Here is a 22,212-nt window from a genome sequence, read left to right on the forward strand (position 1 = left end):
GCTTAAATCTGAGGAGTTTTTAAGCTAGAGTCACTTTCAGAGGAACCTGCATCTTGCACGAATGGACCTGTCTCAGTATCCTGCTATGTTCAGTCATAGGCTAGGAGCAATTGTTGGGCACTGTGAGCTTACTGCAAATGCAGTGGTAGATTCAAAGCTTAGCAGCTGGGGCCTTCCTGCAAGGAAGAAATCAGAGAGGCACATTCATAGCTTTTACAATACTTTTAGGGCCTTATAATAATCCATTGGTGCATGTACTATAATTTATCCATTCCTCTTCTAATGAACATTTTTGTTGTTTCCCAGTCCTTTCCTTGGAGAAGGCAATGACAACCCACTCCAGTACTCTTGCCTGGAAAATCCCATGGATGGAGGAGCCTGGTAGGTTGCAGTCCAAGGGTCTCAAAGAGCCGGACACGACTGAGCAACTTCTTTCATTTTTCACTTTCATGCATTGGAGAAGGAAATGGCAATCCACTCCAGTGTTCTTGCCTGGAGAATCCCAGGGATGGGGGAGCCTGGTGGGCTGCTGTCTATGGAGTCGCACAGAGTTGGACACGACTGAAGCGACTTAGCAGCTTAGCAGCAGCAGTCCTTTCCTAGTAGAAACAATGCTCAATGAATAACCTTAAGGTATATCATCTTGCACACATAGGGAATTCCACAAATTGGGCTCTTGGGGAAATACACGTTGAGATGGAGATTAACATGAGATCAGTTTATTACAGAATGTTGATGAGATCAATACTTCTGAAGTCAAATTGATCTAGGATGCATTCTCAGTGACGGCCTGAGTCAACCCAACTTGGCTTAAGAGTCATCAATGGCTTTCAACTGCCTATAGAATGAGGAAATCTAAAGCGTCCACTTACTATATATAACTCTTCATAATCTGAACTTTTGTTTATCTCTCCAGTCATTTCTTAACCAACCCCTTTTCCTGCCTTATTTAATCAGTAATGTTCAAGCTAGTTGCATTTGTCAGAATATATTAGGTTCTCTCATGATACATGCACATGCCATTTTGTGAGAAATAATTCTCTGTTCTTTACTTCTCCACTTGTTCTCCACATAAGATTCTTCAAATTCTGGCGAAAAAACTGCCTCCTTCATGACGCCTACCCTAACCCCTCCGGAAGTCCTCCTATTCTATTGCTCTTTGTAGCCACACAGTTTGTTTTTAATTTGCTTGCATGTTTATTACTTCAATACGTTTTAATCCCTAATTAAAAAGACCAGTTTTCAATCTGGTATCTCCAGCACTTATGCCAGGAAACAACAGAAACTCAGATACTTCATGATTTACATCAAGATCTGAGGAAGTTTCCCAGGAAACTTTGTAATAAATAAACGGTCCTCTTTCCTCCTCCCTCCAGGTTTCCAGGTTTCCTCCAAAACCTAGCAGGCAGGTCACTATTAACTTTCCTTGCCACTTCAGGTGGAATTGGCTATTTCCTCCTCTGCTGCTGCTGCTGCTAAGTCGCTTCAGCCGTGTCCGCGACCCTGTGTGACCCCATAGACGGCAGCCCACCAGGCTCCCCCATCCCTGGGATTCTCTAGGCAAGAATACTGGAGTGGGTTGCTATTCCTTCTCCAATGCATGAAAGTGAAAAGTGAAAGTGAAGTCGCTCAGTACCAGGCCCCTCCGTCCATGGGATTTTCCAGGCAAGGGTACTGGAGTGGGGTGCCATTGCCTTCTCCTCTATGTAAGTCCTATTCTAGCACTAACCAGGTTTAAGATTGTATCACAAGCATCTGATACATTTTATGCACGAGACTTTCTTGAACACTCTAGGAAAACGTCACTATTATGCAAAAATCACACAAAACCAAAAACCCCTCAACAGTCCAACCCAAATGATTGTTTTCAAACGCTTCATCCCGCAGATACTTTTATTGTCCTTAGACAGATGGCCAAAACCTTGGCTACATACGCTATGAAGAGACCATGATTAGAATGCTAAGAAAAGGAAGACTTGCTGCTGGGGCGCGAAAGTTCTCTAGCTGATGGCTAGGAGGAAACCGCTGAATGTTCAGCTTTTGAAATACGGTTTTTGCATCGCAAAGAAAAAAGATTAACCTATCAGGAAGAACCGAGCACATCCAATTACCAATCAAGAGCCGGAAAGAAGCCAAAGCCGGGGGATACCCACGCATCAACGAGAACGTCATTCTCTCTTCTTCGCCAATGAGCAGTTGGATGGGGCGGGGCAAGAGGCGGGCCAATGGCCATAAAAAACAAACAACATTCTTCCGTACAACTACCCTAACCACAGTCCTTGCCTAGCAAACCTCTGGAGCAAACTCCTGGGCAAGGCGCTTGTTAAATACTTTCCACTCTCCTTCTTGCCCGGGGACAGTTTTAATTGAATACTTTCCTTACATCAGAACAAGGGCCTTCTTTCCACCAGCTCCCACAGATTCGCAGAAAGCACACTTCCAACTTTGCGCTTTCTACCTTCTCAGGAACTGGCAGTCCAGCGCTACCTGAGGTAGGGGCGGCCTCAGCGCGCAGGCGTACATGCCTCCTGGAGGCGGGGCTATAGCGTCCCATGTCAGCATGGGAGTTGTATTTCTTTCGGCCGCAAAACTCAATCATCTCGGAGGCAAAAGGAACTACATTTCCCGGGAGTCTCCGCGATTTCGGGGCGGGCGGGCTGATTCGTTAATGAGCTCGAGGAAGCCGCGGCACGGCCCACCAGGTTCCAAAACAAGGAAATGAAGGGGGGAGGCGGGACTGGGGGTGCCTGCGGGAGCTGCCGCCGCCGCCGCCGCCGCCGCGGAGGAGGAGGAGGTGGAGGAGGTGGCTGCAGCGGCCGCCGAGAAGTCCCTTGCTGAAGGCAAATCGCAGGGCGGCGGGCGGCGCGCGCGCGCGCGCCCGAGAGGTGGCTGTTAGAGAAGTGGAGCGGCGGTCGCGGGGGGAGGAGGAGGAGGAGGAGGAGGAGGAGGAGGGACTGAGCGGCGGCGGCCCCCGCGTCCCGGTGCCTCTATGGGGAAAGCAGACAATGGATTATGATTTCAAGGCGAAGCTGGCGGCGGAGCGGGAGCGGGTGGAGGATTTGTTTGAGTACGAAGGGTGCAAAGTGGGACGCGGCACCTACGGGCACGTCTACAAGGCGAGGCGAAAAGATGGGTAAGAGCAGGGGCGGGGGGAGAAGGCTTGCTCGGGTCCTCGCCCAGCCCGCGACCTCGCGGGATGGGTGGGTCGAAGCCCAGTCGGGCCGTGCCCGGGCTGGGGGCGAGGCGGAGGTGGTCTCGGGGCTGCGTCCCGGGGCAGACTCTCAGGGACGCGGGTTCTGCCAGACCCCAGCGTCGCGCCCGTCGAACTCCCGCGGCGCAGCCTGGTTGGGGGGCGTAGGTCTGGTCCCGAAGGGCGCTCTCCGCGTGCCAGGAGCTGGCGGCGGGACTCGAGTTGGGACCTCGGTTGGAGGTGGAGTTTGGGGCGGGGGGGATGTCTGGTCTCCAGGGGAGACGCGGAGGGCTGGGAGAGCTCCGCCGAGGAGTTGCCGCTCCGGCCCTGGGCTGCTGGTGACGGTCGTGGTGGAACTTCCAATCGGCTGAGCGCCTCCCGGGGGCGGCGGTTTGAAAGCTCGCGGAGGAGTCTGTCGGGCGGCCCAGAGCGCCTGGGTCCTCGCCAGCCTCATCAGTGTGAGCCGTTGGGCACCTTGGCCCTGGGGGCCAGCCAGCCCGCTGGTCCCTCGGCGCGGTCCCTTCTGTCCCTGTCGTGTGCCTGGCGGCCACTTCTTCACGCCGCTTCGCCAGGCTGCGAGTTCTCTTTCTCCCATTCTCAATTTCCAGTTCCGCACCTTCCCCTCGAATGTAGGACCTTCTGAGAGAGGAACCGCGTTTTACTGGCAGAACTTCCGAGTTCGTTCTTGTACCTCATTTCGCCGCACCTTGGGTATTACATACTCCACTGCATCCTCTGCCAGACGACTGCGTGCTGAGGTTTTATCGGGCACCTAGATTATCCAGAACGGAATTCGAGTGACACAGTGCTGGGCCTGAATCTTTGTTTTCCTGGCCTGAGATAATTTTAGGGACCCCTTAGTAAGCTCTTAACTGATTGTTCTCTTAGGAGAAGAGCTGGACGTTGTATTGAAAAACGCCTGTCCTTAGTCCTGGAGGGCACGAGGCTCGTACTCCAGGACATGTGGAACCAGTTCCCTGCCTGAGAAGGGTGGGTTTAAGTCAGTCATCACCTGAGAGCCCATCCTGGCAGGAATTCCCCTTCCCCAGCGTTAGGGAGCCCAGGAACATCTGCCTATCCCGCTTAAACTTTAAAGACGGTCAAACTTTGTGGAAGAGTTTTTAGGATCGTAGCGAAACTGTACTGAATGAACTGATTATCAGCCATAACGACGATGGAAAGATCTGAAGTGCTGCTTATCGTTCTGCGCACGCTTTTGTAATTGACATGGTTGATCGATGGACTCAAGGATCAAAGTAGTAGTAGTGTGTGGGTGTGTGTGTGCGCTTGCTTGCTTGCTGATTTCATACAGGGAAGGAGCAAGCACAACTTTATAAACTGTTTTATCATGAAGGATGGTGAAAACTACAAGGTACTTTGCAAGTGTAAAGGATTGTTATTATTGCAAATAACTTTTTTCTCTTGTTATAGCTGAATGGGCCCCAGAGTATTTAGTTGTTTGTAAACTTTTCTCATAATTCCTTTAGTTAATTGCCAGGTGTCCTTGAATTAATATCTTGGAGTGCGAAGTACTATAATTGTATTTTGTTTTTTGAAATATTTATGCTGCTTGTTATGCTGGTGTTCCTGTGGGAGTCTTAGCAGATATATTTGGGGAAAGAACATCTAGCTTTTCTGTTTGGACGATAGTGTTACAAAACAAATCAGAGGTGGTGTTTTTCATATTCCTTATGCTAACTTCGTAATATATTTGAACTGGAATTTTTAAAATGTATTTTAATTTTGTTGTTAAAAAAATTAAAAATTTTTTTAAGCAGGCAACTTTTGAAAAAAGTTAAAATTCTGCTTCTGAATTGTATTTGAATAGCACAGGCTGCAACACCGAATAGATTATTTAATTCCTGCTTCTATTCTTTTTGAATATTTTCCCCTCTAATAAAGTTTTTGATTTGAATACACTTCCTTCTTGAGTGATATTTGATTAGAATTAATAAAGCCTCTTTGGTAGAGTAAGATCAGTTGGTGTGTCTTCAAAATATTATACTTAAAACTGTTAGGATCTGAAAGCATTAGTTTAAATAAAAATTACATGTAAGAAAAATCAATATAAAGACTTTTTTCTTAGACAAAGAGTCTAGTTGAAATTTGAGGCTTTATAGTGAACACCCACATCTCTTGTGGCTTGGTAGCAAGATTAGTTTTGTGTTCATTGATACCAGCTGATTTGAAAGAACAGAAAGTTTTTAGTGATGATTCTAAACTGATACAGATTTGCATCCTAAAGCATTTTACACTCTGATCATGGTAAATTACAGTGTAGCTCTTTCCAGAACTTATTTTGGTTAACTCAGAAGTATAATGCTATTTTAGGGAGCAAGAGAGAAATCACATGAGTACCTTAAAGAGGAACTATTCTGGTGTATATAATGTAGCATATAGGCAAAAAATTGTTTAGGTCTTCAGAAGAAACACTAGAAGAAGTAACATTCATTAGAAAAGCCTCTGGTTATAGTTTAATAGTAGAGTTTACAAAACCATAGAATGTTATTTCCTTTGAAACATGACTTCAACTTAGGCCCTGTTAATTATGCTACATAAATTTGTAACAGAATGGAGATGCAAGATTTACAACTGGGTTTTTCACCTTTAATAAAAATGAGATTTGTTTCATCTTTTTGTTCTGAAGGAAGGGGATTTTTTTTGACTCTCTGACTCAACTTTTTTTTTTTTTTAATCAGTCATAAAAGTTATTCTTAAAGAGAAACTAGAATATTTTTAGACTTTATGAGCAAGAATTTGTAGTACAGTTTTTTTTTCAACATTAAGAAAAACTCACATAACAGTATGGTTACAAATCTCAAGACCACATTTATCACGTTTGAAACACTTCTTGTTTTCTTTGATAAAAGAATATTGTTAAAAATGTTCTTTTGTAAGAGATTCAGGCAAATACAGTTCCATACTAGCGTTATGTCTGAAAACTGTTATACCCAACAATAATACCATTCAACTTTGCAGACATTCATTTAGCTCTTTGAAACCACTCCAATAAAAGAATGCTCCTTTTTGGGGATATTTTGAAATACAGTAATTGAAAGTGAAATGGCTGACAGAGCCATCTTACAGAGTTTCAGTTTTGCCTAAGGGTTTCAGATGAGAAGTAGTTGGTAACTACATGTCTTAATGTCTGTCATGAAATCTTTCACAATAAATGTAATCAGTCCATGTAGATACATTTAGGTAAATGATAGGTACAATAGTGTCTGCCTGTTTTTGATGGGTTTTTCACATTGGTTTGTAGTTAATATAGGGGATAGTATTTGCGTTTTTGGAGACCTCCCAAAGATTTAAGATATATTATTAACTATCATAATATTTTAGAACTTTCAAAGGTTTTAGGTCATCTAGTCTAATTTCTTTTTACAAATGAGAAAACCAAAGTTTTAAGAGATTGTCATGCCCATAGTTTTGGCAAAGACAAGCCTATATTCCTGGTTTCTTGAATCTGAGTTCCTGCATTTTCTAATGTGTTTTCCCTCCTAATACCTTGGGAGAAAAAGTGAAGAAGACCATATTGCTTCCAGTTTTGACTGTCTTATTGTGTAAACTTTCTATGCAAAAGATAGTACATCTATATTGAAAAAATATGGACAAGGAAAAGTGTCCCATATGAGGGGCATTTTAAAAAAGCAGACATTCAGGCCAGTAGATGCTGCCTCATGTAGTTGCTTCTCTTCATCTGGTTTCTCTTCATCTTCACTGTCATCGGCTTTGACCATCATCTCTGATTTGCACGATAGCCAAATTGGTCTCTGCCATTAGTCTTTTCTCACTGTAGTCCTAGATCCAATTTGCTGCCAGTGTTACTTTCCTACAAAATAAAATCAATCATGTCGTATCTCTTCTTGGAAAACTGTACATTCTCTGTGGCTCATCTGGTTCCATCAGATCTTAATTCCCTAGTTTGGCATGTAAAAACCGTTTGCATTTGGATCCTAAAGTCTTTAGTCTTTACAGCCTTTATGCCTGCCACCACCTCCCTCCTCTTTCAGTGTGTTCAAGCCATATGCTTCTGTAGCATTCAACTGCTCATATTTTTCTAGGATTTGCTAAGTCCTTTTCATGTCTCATTTTGTTTTTTCTATACTCAAGCCAAAATGGTGTTGCTCTGTGATTTCTCTCTTCTCTTTCCCCCTCACACAAACCTGGGAAACTCCTGCTCATGGTTCAATACCCAGTTCAAATAGCTTTTCTTTAGAAGTCTTCCTTAGTCACCCAGTGTACTCATCTGTGTTTCTGCCCCTCTTGTTCTTGTGTGTATAATATCACTGTGATATTAATCTGCTCTGTAAACTATTAGCTACAAATGGGTCATTGTCATCCTCCTGTCTCCACCTTGCATAGGGTAGAGCATGTAAGAACGCTCAAAAATTGCATTAAAATTTAAAAAATGCCCTAAATTGGAAAAAATATATATTTTTTCTTTTCAGGTAAACATACTTAACCTATGTTTTCAGTATTTGTTTTGAAAGCCTGAAATATAGTGATATTACATGAGATAAGCAGTTCAATGTAAATATTTCTATAGCATTAACTAGGTCCAGTGTAATTTTTTTCTCAAAGTATGCTGTTTTTCAAGATAGTCCATACATTTCTTTTAATAGATTGATAAGTAATGTGGGTAATTTTTGAATTATTAAGCATTTTTCCCCCTCTTAAGGCCACCTCTTCTAAAATTGCTAAGTAGGAATCTGTCTTCTGTGCTTTTACTATCGATTTTATAGAGAAGCTTAGAAAATGTCAGCATTCAGACATTTTAGGAAATTTTTTGATATGGATTCATGTTAAAAAATTAAGTACCTTTAGCACTTAGCAAATGAGGTGACCATGAGCTTGTTTAATTGGTTCTTCATTTGTGCACTTCAGGCCTTCAAAACTTTGTTTTTGAGGCCCAGAGGGAATATCCTTTTCAATGAAATTTGATTGTCCAGAGCAGTGGTTGATAAACTTTTCCTCTAAAGAGGCAGAAACTAAATATTTAGGTTTTGTGGACCAGACCATCTATGTCAAAATTACTTGAATCTAACATTGTAGTGCCAAAGTATCCACAGACAATGTATAAATGAACACAAATTAAAATGTCTGTGTTCCAGTAGGAAAAAAACCAGGTAGTGGGCTGTATTTGGCCCACAGGCTATAATTTGGCAACCCTTAGTCTAGAACAGTGATGTCCAATAGGATTTTCTGCAGTGATGAAAATGCATCTGTGCTGTCCAGTAAGGCAGCCGCTAGCCACATGTGGCTCAAGAAAGGTGGTTAGTGTGACCAAAAACTGGCCAGTAGCAATGATACTGGACTTAGCAGGAAAAAAACTTGTTTTTTTTTTTGTTTTTTTTTTTGAGCAGGTGGCTTAGCAACAGTTCTTAAATCCATGAAGTGACCTTTCTATGAAAATGAGTGACAGTGTGAACAAATGAAATCAGAAGGTTTGGGTCTTTTCTTTCAAGATAATAGAAGAAAATTTGAGGCTGAAATAAATTGATAAAGCAAACAAGTACTTGAACTGAAAAGCTTTCAATTTATGACTGGAATCAAGGATAGTTGATTACTTTTAAAAAAAGTATTTCATTTAAAAAAGTATATGTATTTAGTAGTAAATGCACACGCATAAAAAAGATTCTACAATCTGGTTGCCACCCTTTATATTTTACCAAATCGCTGTAATTTGTGTACGTTAGATGAGTTTGTTCCAAGCCAAAAAAAAATAAAAACGTTTGCACAATGTATTGAAAGTTTTCCTTTTCCCAGTCACCCTTTTCCCTTTCTCAAGACAGCCATTCTTGGTTTTCCTTTTTAGAGGAATTTTCTTGGGAGTATGTGTGTTTAATAAGTAGTAGTGTGCTTTAAGTGGGATTTCCAGGTGGTTCAGTGGATATCAGTATGGATGAATTAAGAATTTTTAGTTTTGTATACTGCATTTTGAACTGGATATGCCAGATCAAAAATTAATATATGATTTTAAATTACGTATTTGTTTTTTTCAGAATTCTCAAGTAGTGTAGTGAAAGTTGGACATCAATATAGAAAGCTTGAAGGGAAAATATTACAATTTGGAATTTTCTTGGTGGTAAATGTCTAAGAGTATTTGACTAATGTGTTTTTAAAGATCCACTTATTCCTTTACTTGTGATACTGTGAGTATATAGTTTTGTGCAGCGTTGGATTCCAAAATAAAGGTACATAGTCTTTGCTTTTTTCAAAGAGCATTTTAACATTTTGAATTACCAACATGAGTATTTCTTTAAAAACAGGTAGTTTTTAAGGTCTAGAACCATAAAGAGGTAGCTGAGAGAACTATTTAAAGATTTTTGTCTGTTTATAAATAGCAGATAGTCCAACACTTCCTGTAATAGCCATTTTGAGCATGCATTGTGCAGGATAAAAGAGAGTCTCCAGAGAGAGGACAGGATGTAATTCAAGATACAAGTGTGGAGCAGTAGTTTTTTATTGAGGGTTTAGTTCATATACAGAAGTGGGTAATGGATCAAAGAGAAATAAAAACCTGTAAAGTTCTCAAACAATTTATGTCTCTATAAAATATCTTTAATTTCTAATAGAATAAGTCTTTCTGAGGGAAAAATATATCCTCCTTATAGAGGTTTGAAACTTATGTATTTTCAATTTAAAGAGATTATTTCAGTGAGACTTTGGTAACTGAGGTAGATGATTAGGATATGGATTTAATTACCATGTAGGCCAGCTAATTTTGTTGTGTTCTGTGACCACAGCAAACTCCTGTCATGGCAAACTATTTTACAGCTATTTATAGATATTTACATTTGAACAGAAAGGTAAGTCTGTGGCTGCTGGAAAAATAAGGTAAAACTTTCCTCATAGAGGGGTTAGTTGTATCTTTCTGTAGAAAAGTAATTTTTTGTTATGATTGTTAAATAAATTCACTTGGTGAAAAACCTAAGCAGTTTAAGGCACAAACTGTGTTGCTTTTTACAAGTTAGTTTCCTTTTTCCGCTTTCCCTTTTACAATTATATTTGCATTTTACGAGTGTCTTAGACACTGAGCAAGTCCTATTGTTTTGGATTATAGTGCAAATTAAAAAAATCTTTTTGACTTTCTTTTCTTCCGAATATTTATATGTAATTTGAGCTTGTGTAACTTAGAAAACCAGAGTTCTATTTAGTTATTAATATTAAGTTCTATTAAGTAATTTCTCAGCAGTCTTTTCATCTTTATAGTATGTTTGTATCCAAGTAGAAATATTTTTTTGTGTGCTATTAAAATTTATCAAGTAATAGTTGCAGATGAATAAAAAAAACTCCAAACAATTTATTGGTATGTAAAATAAAGACTAAAAGCCTTCCTTCTTACTGTCTATTCCCAGCCCCCTTGACTTCTCAGAGATAACCTGTGTTAACTGTTTCTGTTTTAAGTTTTGCTGATACTTCCCTTTATAACTCTAAGAAACATATGTATAATTCTGTCTTGATTTATCAACTTTAGGCAGTGTCTGTTGACTTTCCTAGAAAAGCTAGGCAATTTTGTGAGATTTCACTATCTCCTCTTTTCTCTTTTTCCATCTCAAGCTTCAAATTTATTACCTTTGTTGTTTAAAGATTTTTGTGAGTTCTTTTATGACTTTGAAGTGTAAACTTAGATGTCTTTAATTTTTTAGTTTGTCAACTTACATGTTATCTGTGATCTTCCTGATATGAATGTTAAGGAAAGTAACAAAATTTTTTCCTGCTCTTTTTCTCAGAATCCTGGATTTTTAAAGTATAGTTTTTATAACTTCCTAGTTGATCCACTGCTTTTTGTCAATGGGTTGATTTTTTAAAAGTGAACACTGGAAACCACTCAACAGCTTTAAAATATTATGATTATGGAATTTATTGCTGAATTAATTAGCATGCTGAGACCCATAGGGAGGGAAATGTGGACTTGTGTACCAAATAAGTGCTGCTTGCAACAATCTTCCAAGTATCAATGCCCAGTGGATCTTCTTCTTTTGCCCTTTCTTCAAGTCTTTTGGGTCGTACTCAGCTAGCAGTTTTTCTTTATATCCCGTGGTTGGTTTTTCCTGGATTGTCTTTTATTGTTGTTGGTTAGCTGAAGATATCTTTTTAATTAGCTTTTTCATATAGGATGTGCAGATTTTTGAGTTCTTGCATATCAGATAATGTTTTTTTGTCCTCATACTTTATTGATTGTTGGGCTGAATATAGAATTCTGTATTAAGAAAATTTCTTTTTCTTAGAACCCAAAACTAAGCTTCATGGCTTTTGGCATTTCTTGTTGCTCATGGGAAGTTTCTGTATTATAAACTTGGTTTTCTCCTCTCTTAGCGGTTTTCACTTATCCATGAATTCTAAAGTTTCACCAGAGTCTGTCTAGAATGTGTAGATCTTTTCTTTCCTTTCCATTTATCTAGCTTTGTTTCTTGTGTCTTTTACAGATTATATTTTGAATAGATGATCTATGAACATAGTTGAACTTCAGAAGTTAAAAAGTGGTATACGGTGGCTTTAGTTGCATCTTGCTACCTTCACTCCTTCATTGCCATTTTCCAGTCCTGCTAGTTTCTTAAGGATCTTTTAAGTGGGCCTTTCTTTTCTTAGGTTTAGGGCAATTTTTATTTCCTGTTATTTAGTTCTTCTCCTTCTGTTTCCTCTTTTGTTCTCTTCTTCAGATATGTTTATTAAGAAATGTTGACCTTTTATGCTTTATCTTCCCTGTCTCTTAAATTCATTCTCAGAATGTTCAACTTCTCTCTATAAGACATTTGAGAAGATTTCCTTTATTTAATCTTCTAGATTATCAATTTGGTCCTCAGTTGGTGTTGCTATTCTTTTTTAAAAATTTTTATTTATTTTTTGGCTGCACTGGGTCTTCATTGTTGCGTGGGCTTTCTCTAGTTGTGGTGAGTGGCGGCTACTTTCTAGTTGCACCGCGCGAGCTTCTCGTTGTGGTGGTTTCTGTTGTGGAGCACAGGCTCTGTGTGCGAGGGCTTAGTAGGGATCTCTCAGAGGGGAAAGGGACCAGTAGAAAGGTCAGTTAGCAAAGACTGACACTTTTTTTTTTTTGGCCTCGCCACATGGCTTGTGAAATCTTAGTTCCCTGACCAGGGATTAAACCTGGGTCCTCAACAGAGAAAGCATGGAGTCCTAACCACTGAACAGTCAAATAATTCCCAAGAGGACCACTTTGAAGTCATGTAGTAGTAATTTCTCAATAACATTCATCTCTGCATGTGTTCATCCACCAATCTGTTCTCTATCCAAGTTTCCATCTGTCCAGTCTTCATCTACCTATCTTTTAGCCATCTGTCCATTACCTCTTTTCACCTGTTTTTCCACTTTTCTGGCTTTCCATTCATTTATCCATCCTTTACTGTTTATTGTTTGATTCCTTTCCATGAGCCAAGTATTATTGCCATAGGTAATGAGGATACAAGAGTAAATGACATGTAATCTCTGCTACAAAGACTGAAACTGGATATATTCACAATAATTTACTAATAGTTGATTGTTGGAATGAAATTTGGGTTGAGAGGAAGACATTTGAAAAGAGATGTGAGAGATGAGGGTTCAGTCCCTGGGTCGGGAAGATTCCCTGTTGGAGGGCATGGCAACCCACCCCAGTATTCTTGCCTGGAGAATCCCATGGACAGAGTAGCCTGGCAAGCTACAGTCAGTGGGGTCACAAGGAGTCGGACACGACTGAAGCAACTTAGTACACTGTGGGGAGAGAGCAAGTTAGCCACGATGGCGTGGTCAGGCTCTCTTGCCCACTGCCTCTTGCTCTTGCCCCACGTCTTGTAAATGACTGTGTAACAGCTGAGATCCTTTACAGCACTGTGCATGCGTGTCTTGAGGTAGTTTTGGTCACAGGCTACTTTGTGCTGTATACATACATGAGCTCCACCTAGAAAGCGGCGGCATTACTGCTGTGTCACAGCTGTGTCTGTTGGGTCAGCCACGAGAGGAGAGAATACAGCGTGTCTAGTGCTATGGCTGCTGTGCAGCCAGGAGAGAGGTTGTGTCGTGTTAGGTTATGCTACAGTTGCTGCATCTGCCAGAAGAGAAAAACTTGTCTGCGGTTCCTACAGCTCGTCGACTCTTCTTCCAGCCTCTTAGCTCGAGCCTTGCCTACCCTGGGTTCAGCAAACAGTGTGCACCGTGAGACACAGCAAGGCAGTTGGTGTCACGAACAGGATGAAGAGCGGTACACACACATACTCTTAGATTATTTGAAAAATATCTACGTATGTTTATTTTACTATGTGTATACTATTATTCTAAAAAATAAAACATTTAAGAAATAGAGTGTATAGAACTTTTATTATTGGAAAAAGGCAGGTATCTTTTAAAAACAAAGCAGGTTTTATTTTCTTATAAAAGTCAATGTGTTAACAGAAACCCCATATGTGTTCATTAAAGAAAAGTAGAGGGGGATACATTAGAAGTTTGCTATTAATATATACATGCTACTATATATATAAAATAGATAACTGACAGATACCTACTGTATAGAACAGGGAATCATATTGAGAATCTGATAATAATCTATAATGGAAAGGAATCCAAAAAAGAAAAAATATAAATCACTTTGCTGTTCACCTGAAACATTGTAAATTAACTATATTTTCATTTATTTGTTTATTTTTGGCTGCACTGGGTTTTCGATGCTGTGCGAGCTTTTCTCTAGTTGCAACATGCTGGGACTGCTCTCGAGTTGTGGTGCATGGGCTTCTCTTGCTGCAGAACTCAGGCTCTAGATGCATGGGTTAGTAGTTGTGGCTCACAGGCTCTAGAGCACAGGCTTGGTAGTTACAATATGGGCTTAGCTGCCCATGGCATGTGGAATCTTCCCCAACCAGGTGTACTCCTCCTGGGGATCTTCCCTAGCCAGGGGTTGAACCTGCATTTTCTGTGTCTCCTGCATTGCAGATGGATCCTTTACCCACTAGGCCATTAGCAGAGCCCCTCATTCATACATATATTCATTTTTAATGTTATTTTCTCATATAGATTATCACAGGATATTGGATAAAGTTCCTTGTACTATACAGTAGGTCCTTGTTGGTATTTGTCTTATATATAGTAGTATGTTGGAGAAGGAAATGGCAACCCACTCCAGTATTCTTGCCTGGAGAATCCCATGGACAGAAGTGCCTGGCAGGCTCCAGTCCATGGGGTTGCAAAGAGTCAGACATGACTGAAGCGACTTTGCATGCATGCATGCATAGTAGTATGTGTGTGTTCATCCCAAGCTCCTGATTTATCTGTCCCTCCCTATCATGTTTCCCCTTTGGTAACCATAAGTTTGTTTTCAATATCTATAAGTCTTCTTCTGTTTAGTAAATAAGTTCATTTACATCTTTTTAAAAATTAGATTCTACATTTGAGTGGTATATATATTTGTTTTTCTCTGTCTGACTTCACTTAGTATGATAATTTCTAGGTCCATCCATGTTGCTTCAAGTGGCATTATTTCATTGTTTTTTATAGCTGAGTAATATTACATTGTATGTGTTACACCATATTTTCTTTATCCATTTGTCAGCCAATGGAAACTTGGGTTGTTTCCATGACTTGGTTGTTGTAAAGAACGCTGCAGTGAGCATGGCGGTACAGGATATTTCTTTGAAATAATGATTTTGTTTCCTTTGGATATATACTTAGAAGTGGGATTGTTGGATAATCTGGTAATTCTGTTTTTAATTTTTTAAAAATTTATTTATTTTTGCCTGTGCTGGGTCTTTGTTGTCTCTAGTTCTGGCTAGCAGGGGTTACTCTCTAGTTGTGGTGCACGGGCTGCTCATTGTGGTGGCTTCTCTTGTTGCAGAGCACGGACTCCAGGCTGTGTGGGCTTCAGTAGTTGTGGGTGCCGGGCTCTGGAGCACAGGCTTAATAGCTGTGGCACATGGGCTTAGTTGCTCCAGGGCACGTAGGGCATCTTCCTGGATCAGGGATTGAACCCATGTCTCCTGTATTGGCAGGCAGGTTCTTGACCACTGAGCCACCAGGGAAACCCTGTTTTTAATTTTTTGAGAAACCTTCATACTGAAATTGTTAGATAGGTATCTCTTTGGACCTGGCGGTGCCATGAACAAATTACTAAGATACTTAGAGCACTATGAATGAGGTTGGGATCCTCTGACTTAAGGTATGATTAATGTTTATACATATTATCCAGTTTCCTTCAAAGACTTGATTTTGGGTGGATATCTGTGTTCGTCTATCATGTGGATATTTAATGCTTTAGTTAGCGCTTTATAATTATTGAACATTTAAGTTCTTTCCAGTATTTTGATAATATAAATAATAGTAATAGATGTTTCCATATATAAATCTTAGTCCATGTATCTGATTCTGTTTTTTTTTTTTAATAGAGTCAAAAGGCATAAGTTGTTTTAAGGCTCTTAATACATTTATCTCTTTTTTTAATAGGGAAAGAGAACAAATATGTTGAAATGTTCCAAGGGCCCTCTGAAAATCTCAAAGTTAGTTGGAGGTCAAAAATGCTTTATTTAGAATTCAGTTTCAGGGAATTTGTCAAAATATCAAAGGTTTTGAACACTTGACTAAAAATGATTCAGATCATTATGAAATAATAATTATCCATTTAACGCAAGTGACAATTAAGGATTTTCAAAGGCAAATATAGAAGACTGCATAGTTCTGAGCAAAACTTTAATATCAAGAAGAATTAGGTTTGCTAATTAATCAAAGACATGTGATAAAGATAACATGGGACAGGAAATTATCTTGATAAAACACAAAATTGTTACTTTCTAGACAGATTACTTAGGAAAAACCTTCACAGTAGCTTATCAAGAGTGACCCTTAGTACAATAAAACTTTGCCTTTTTAGCAGATGAAAGAAGATTAAGTTTTAGTTTTATGTAAGTACAGTATTGGTATTAAAACTTATTTTAAAAACTCTTAGAATTACAGTTCAGTTTGTAGCCAGTTTGATCACACCAGATTCCTGGTCTCCCTCCCTCTCCCTCCTTCCCTCCCTCTCTCCCCTCAACTTTCTCTGTCTATAGTTTGTCCTTATTTTCCTCTTTCCCGTACTGAGATAGCCGTCTTTACTTTAGGACATTACCTTCTTTCCTCTTCACAAAAATACATCTCCATTACTCACGTGTTTTCTTTTTGAAAACACACGTCCTACTTGCCTTGCATACAGAGATATTTCTCTTATTTCTAGTCATTTTGAATTATTTATATTTTTAATTCTTAAAAATTAAGGTTTTTTAATTCTTAAAAATCAGATTTCTAGTTAAAATTAAGTAAATAATTGTGAACTTTTACTGGCAAATTTGTGAATACATTTCATAGTTTCTTAAGCATATTTCTCATATCAAATTTTACAATGTGGCACAAAATATGTTTAATAGAAGACCCAAATATTTTTAGTTCCTTTGTAAAAGGATGTGTTCAGCAATTGAAGTTTTAGTATTTTATTTTCTTTGGGAATGATCTAGATAGTCAATGAATAGCCATCATTTAACTTATCTCAATATAACTTTAAGGTTTCAAGTAACCAAAAAGATTTTGAAAAGTATTTTTAAGTACATATACCATAAAGCACAATTATTGTTGGAAAGTTTACTTATAAAGCTTATCTTAGATCTGTTTTATGTCTCTTGTTCTTAACAATTATGTTTAGATTACTCATGAGACTTGCGTAAGACATTAATAGCTAACCATCATCTTAAGTGGATAGATTCTTGTTGATTCTATAACAGAGATAGCATGAACTTGACTTTTGTTAAATCTTGGTAGAGTAGATTTTATATTTAATGTTGATAACGCTAAGATCTTGCCTATATGAATTAAACCAACAAACACACTGGCTTTAAAAAATTATTTATTTATTTATTTTTGGCTGTGCTGGGTCTTTGCTGCTGCTCAGGCTTTTCTCTAGTTGTGGAGAGAGGAAGCTACTCTCTAGTTATATGGGCTTTTCATTGCGGTGACTTCTCTTGTTGTGGAACACAGGCTCTAGGGTGCATGGGCTCCCGGGCTCTGGAGCACAGGCTCATTATTGCGGCGCAGGGGCTTAGTGGCTTCCAGGCATGTAGGGTCTTCTTGGATCAGGGAGCCAACCCGTGTCTCCTGCATTGGCAGGTGGGTTCTTTACTACTGAGCCACCAGGGAAGCCCTGCACTGGCTTTTATTTACTAAAGATTTATCCTGGATCACATGAACTTGTGAAAAAAAAATGAGTTTTTGTATTTCTGACAGTATACTTGTTTTATATAGCATTTGTTTGTTTTTAAGCCAGTTAAATCTTTTCACAGATAAATTTTAGCAATATCATCTGAAGATAAGAAAATACCCAACACATAGACATTCATAAACATTTAGACTGCAAACAGACCTTACAGTTTCTATTCCAACATTTTAGCTATGAGATAGGTATGATAATGCAAAAATCAAAATTAGTAAAAGAAGAGTTGGGTCCATGTTTTGTTTCTGGTAGATGGAATGAATTCAGGGTACCTACTCGGAAGCTTACACTTTTTACTAACATGGACACAATTTTTCATTCGCCTGGTTTTCAGAAAACCTTTCATTCCGCTTTTTTTCTTTACTTTTGCGAAGAACTAACTCTTTGAAGTTTCATTTCAAAGACACGACCTTCAGTTTCTAGAGAAAACCAGGTAGAACATCTGTATCTCAAAAGCACAGAGAAAGAATGAAAGTTCCTCCTAAATGGACTTTTGGTTCCTAAGGGGAATTTTAATAATAAACTACAAGCTTCCTGATGAAGGTGAAAGAAGAGAGTGAAAAAGCTGGCTTAAAGCTCAACATTCAAAAAACTAAGATCATGGCATCCAGTCCCTTCACTTTATGGCAAATAGTTGGGGAAAGAATGGAAACAGTGACAGATTTTATTTTCTTGGGCTCCAAAATCACCACGGATTGTGCCTACAGGCTTGCAATTAAAAAATGCTTGCTCCTTGGAAAAAAAGCAATGACAAACCTAGACAGCATATTAAAAAGCAGAGACATCACTTTGCTGATAAAGGTCTGTCTAGTCAAAGCTATGGTTTTCTAGTAGTTGTGTATGGATATGAGAGTTGGACCATAAAGAAGGCTGAGCACTGAAGAATTAATGCTTTTGAACTGCGGTGTTGGGGAAAACTCTTGAGAATCTCTTGGACAGCAAGATCAAACCAGTCAATCCTAAAGGAAATCAACCCTGAATATTCATTGGAAAGACAGATGTTGACGCTGAAGCTCTTAATACTTTGGTCACCTTATGCGAAGAGCCGACTCATTTGAAAAACCTCTGATATTGGGAAAGATTGAAGGCAGGAGGAGAAGGGATGACAGAGAATGAGATGGTTGGATGGCATCACTGAGTCAATAGACATGAGTTTGAGCAAACTTCAGGAGATAGTGAAGGACAGGGAAGCCTGGCATGTTGCAGTCCATGGGGTTGCAAAGAGTCAGACACTGTTGAGCGATTGAACAGCAAAAGTCTTTTTAGATGAATAGGGGAGGTTTGGAGATTTGAAAAAAGGTAGACTTTGAATTTCTTCTTGAGCTGCATTTTTTGTTCTTGTAAAGACTTAGTTTATAAGATGAGGATAGTTACTTTTTAATTCCTTGAAGAGTTAAAGAGAGAAAGAGAAGTTGCTCAGTCATGTCCGACTCTTTGCAACCCCATGGACTGTAGCCCACCAGGCTCCTCCAACCGTGGAATTTTCTAGGAAAGAGTACTGGAGTGGGTTGTCATTTCTTTCTCCAGGGGATCTTCCTGACCCAGGGATCAAACCCCGGTCTCCCGCATTGCGGGCAGATGCTTGAAGAGTTAAGTTGCAACCAAAATGACTTCAAAGAGCTGATCTATCCATCCGTCTGTCTTTTCAATTTGCTTCCTTTTGTCAGAGAGGAGGTCTTCAACTGAGATAGCAATCAGAAGATTCCTGTGTTCTAGATCTAAGCCTGTTTGTCTTTGGAATATTTCCTACCTCTCTGGGTTCATAGTTGCATTTCATATTAGCTTAGGGGAGAAGGCCTAAAGTAAAGTTTCTGTCAGGCTTTGAGTATCAGCTTACAGTTTGGCCAACTTCTGACCAGAGAGCTACTTAAAAAAAAATCCTTTCAAATGTCTTACCTGGTTTCAGTTGAGACAAACAGTAAATATTCCTGGCAGTGTTGGATAACCCCTTAGACTCGAGGCATCTCCAAAGATGGTGCAAAATACACTATCTTCTCAAGACCCCGAGTCACTCCCAAAGATAGCCAGAAGAATGAATGAAAGACTTATACAAGTCTCAGGACGCAAAAAGACATACAAGAAGGCAATAACTGTCTCTAGGAGAGGAAAGATTAATAACCAATGGGTCTGGATTTGGAAAGGAAGGGATGACATTAAATTCTACCTTTCTCAACTGGGCACTAGAAACATGTTCAGGAGAGGTGATTCTGGCAAGAATTCTCGTCCTTTGCCAGCTTCTGACAATTTTCCCAGGATCACATCTGTAGGCTTCAGAGTGGATGTTAAAGTAAAGAGTGTACCTTTGATGTCTACCTGGATTTGGCAAGGTTTTTCATTAATTTTAGTTTCCCACTGGCTTTTTAAGGGAATAACCAGAAAATCCCTCCGAGTCTTGTCAACCCTGAGAGAGGCCCAGCTGGGGGCCCTCCTTGAGGGTAAATATGGGGGTGTTTGTAAGGCCATTTATTGGGAGATTTTTGTTTATGGTCTTGTAGTCTCTTCATAGTGGAAAGATGATTCAGAGGATGAATTAGTTGAATGAGTGCTCAAGTAAAGTAGGGTAGAGCGGGGTAGTAGGAGTCATGTCAGTCTTGGGGTGGTGGTTCAGTTGCTAAGTCGTGTCCCACTCCTTGTGACAGTCAGTCTTGTAGTCTTTTGTTTTAGGTGCCTCTTGTGTCTTTAATTTTTCATTAGCATTTTACAAAGACTCTTTTAATGAAGCTATTTAGAATCTTGAAGCTTTTTTGAGGCTTCTGCATGTATCCTGTTTGTTTGCTTGCTTTATAAGTTCTTGCTTCCAGGTGCACCTTTTAAATGGATGATCTTGTTTAGTTGGAATATCCTCCTCAGTGGCCATTGTAATTCTAGGTTGTCTTTGTAAGATTTTGCCATTTTCCTAGATATCAACAGCTTCCAGGACCACAGTTCATAGAATTAAAATAAGCAACTGTGTCAGAAGGTGGTGTGCTCAGTCCTTTGAACCTTGAGGATTCCATTTAGCTATGCTTTAGGTCTGTAGGAGCCAAATTAATACCTGACAGGAATGTGCTGCTGGGTTGGGGATGTGTGATTGATGTTTTAAAGTGTATCTTGTCGCAGAGTAATTTTCTTGAGATTGGTGGGTGACCTGGTGTTAATCTAACCTCTTCCATGACCAACTCATTCCAGCATGAGTCTCTTAGAGTTCGGTGGTGAGTACTGTGACAGCTTTTAAGTTTCTGTCTTGTACTCATCAATGTTGTCACTTTGGCTTCTGAGGTTCCCAGTCACAGTATATATGTAATTCCTTGACCTCATGTGCGTAGTAACAGAAACTAACAGTAGCCAAGGAAATGGAACTGTGGACACCAGCAGTAACCAAAGAGATGGCATTGTGGACTTGTCAAGGGAAGGCCTTATGTGTTCCTAAGTGGAACCATTGGTAGTTGCTAATGTAGAAATTTGAAGTGAACTAGTAAATCCCAACAAATGGGCACTGTGCACTAACCAAGAGCTGGAAAGTCAGATTCCAAGTGGAACTGTTTGGAAGCTCAAACTGACCCCCTCAGCCTTGGACTCAAAAGGATTCACAGGTACCAATGCCTTTGTTTCTCATCCCCAGAGTAGGTAAAAATCTCCTTTGGATCCCATCATTGCCACCAAAGTGTTTAAAAGCAAAATTCAACTGAATATATTTTAAAGATCTTACTGGATTTATTCAGTGATTCAAGAATTGAGCAGTATTCAGTCTTAACAGAAAGGTGTGCAAAGGGGCTATACAAAATGAAAGAACTCTAAGCAGAAGGAAGCAGGAACAAGGAAATTATACTAGACCAAAAGCGGATTGGTTATGGGAAGTGGAATGGTTATGGCAAGGTCACATTCCTTTAGGAGATGGCAGAGATCTTTAAGGCAGATTATCTAACTAGTGCTGATCAAGTGATTCTTGATTGGTTTAACATTCCATTTCTGAAGGAGACCAAAACTGTAATCTCAGTTTATTACCATGGGACTTAGCAAAAATGACTCCATTTGGGGCCTGTTGTCTTGTTTTTTACAAAGCTTAGTAATCACCAAAGGGCTTAATGATAAATATGGTTAATGAATTATCACTGTCTCTCACACTGTGTAAAGACTTCCATAATTAACCAAATTTTGTAGATCTTCAAGTTCATATAAATATAAAAGTTTAAAATTAAGGTGGATAAAGATGTGCTTTTAAATAAAGTTACATTGCATCATGGGAGTCCTTATCTTTTTGTACAAATGATAGGAAAATGTAACAGAAATTTGGTGCTTTTAGCACCAAAGAATAGAAGTTAGACATGTTAAATTTTACATGTGACCCTTGCTCCATGCCAGCTGACTAAGCTTTTCAGACTAGTTTATTGAGGTTACAAATTCACTGCCTTTATCAGAAGGATATTTTCCAGTCACAAAAGCCCTTTGGGGCTCAAATGATTTTTTTTAAAAGTCTATTCCTTCTTAAAGAACTATGTGAATTTTCCTTTCTCAGAGAGGGATTTTTACTTCAGATTCTCAATAAAGATCCATATAAATGAAAAGCACAACTATAGTATAAGGAAAACTTGAAATTGGAAACCCTTATTTCAAATCTGGGCTAATACTCTTTAGCTATGGTATTTTGGGTAAATAATATATCTGAACCTCAGTTTCTTTACCTGTAAAATTTATATGATGATAAATTACTATCTCATATGGTCTCTATGAGGAGTAATTAAATCATAATGTATAAAAGTCCTTAGCAAAGTGGTTTATTTTTTTCTCCAAAAATATAAGGGGGTTTCCGTGATAAATTTCC

At 39.3% G+C, this 22,212-nt stretch overlaps 1 protein-coding gene across 7 annotated transcripts in view; it reads left to right on the forward strand.

Moving 5' to 3' along the window:
- Positions 1 to 1,272: 1,272 nt before the first annotated feature.
- Positions 1,273 to 22,212, forward strand: part of CDK19 (cyclin dependent kinase 19) — a 173,371-nt gene continuing 152,431 nt past the window's right edge. For 2 of the 7 annotated variants that reach the window (XM_055535187.1, XM_055535188.1), the window contains exon 1: positions 1,273 to 2,492. Coding sequence is in view for 1 of the 7 variants with exons in the window: in XM_055535186.1 (XP_055391161.1) it covers positions 3,006 to 3,133 (128 nt within the window). In the remaining 6 variants the exon portion in view is untranslated. The other 5 variants (XM_055535191.1, XM_055535192.1, XM_055535190.1 and 2 more) reach the window with 4 other exon arrangements.

Source organism: Bubalus kerabau, chromosome 9 (genome assembly GCF_029407905.1).
Source record: "Bubalus kerabau isolate K-KA32 ecotype Philippines breed swamp buffalo chromosome 9, PCC_UOA_SB_1v2, whole genome shotgun sequence".
NCBI classification, from domain to species: domain Eukaryota; kingdom Metazoa; phylum Chordata; class Mammalia; order Artiodactyla; family Bovidae; genus Bubalus; species Bubalus kerabau.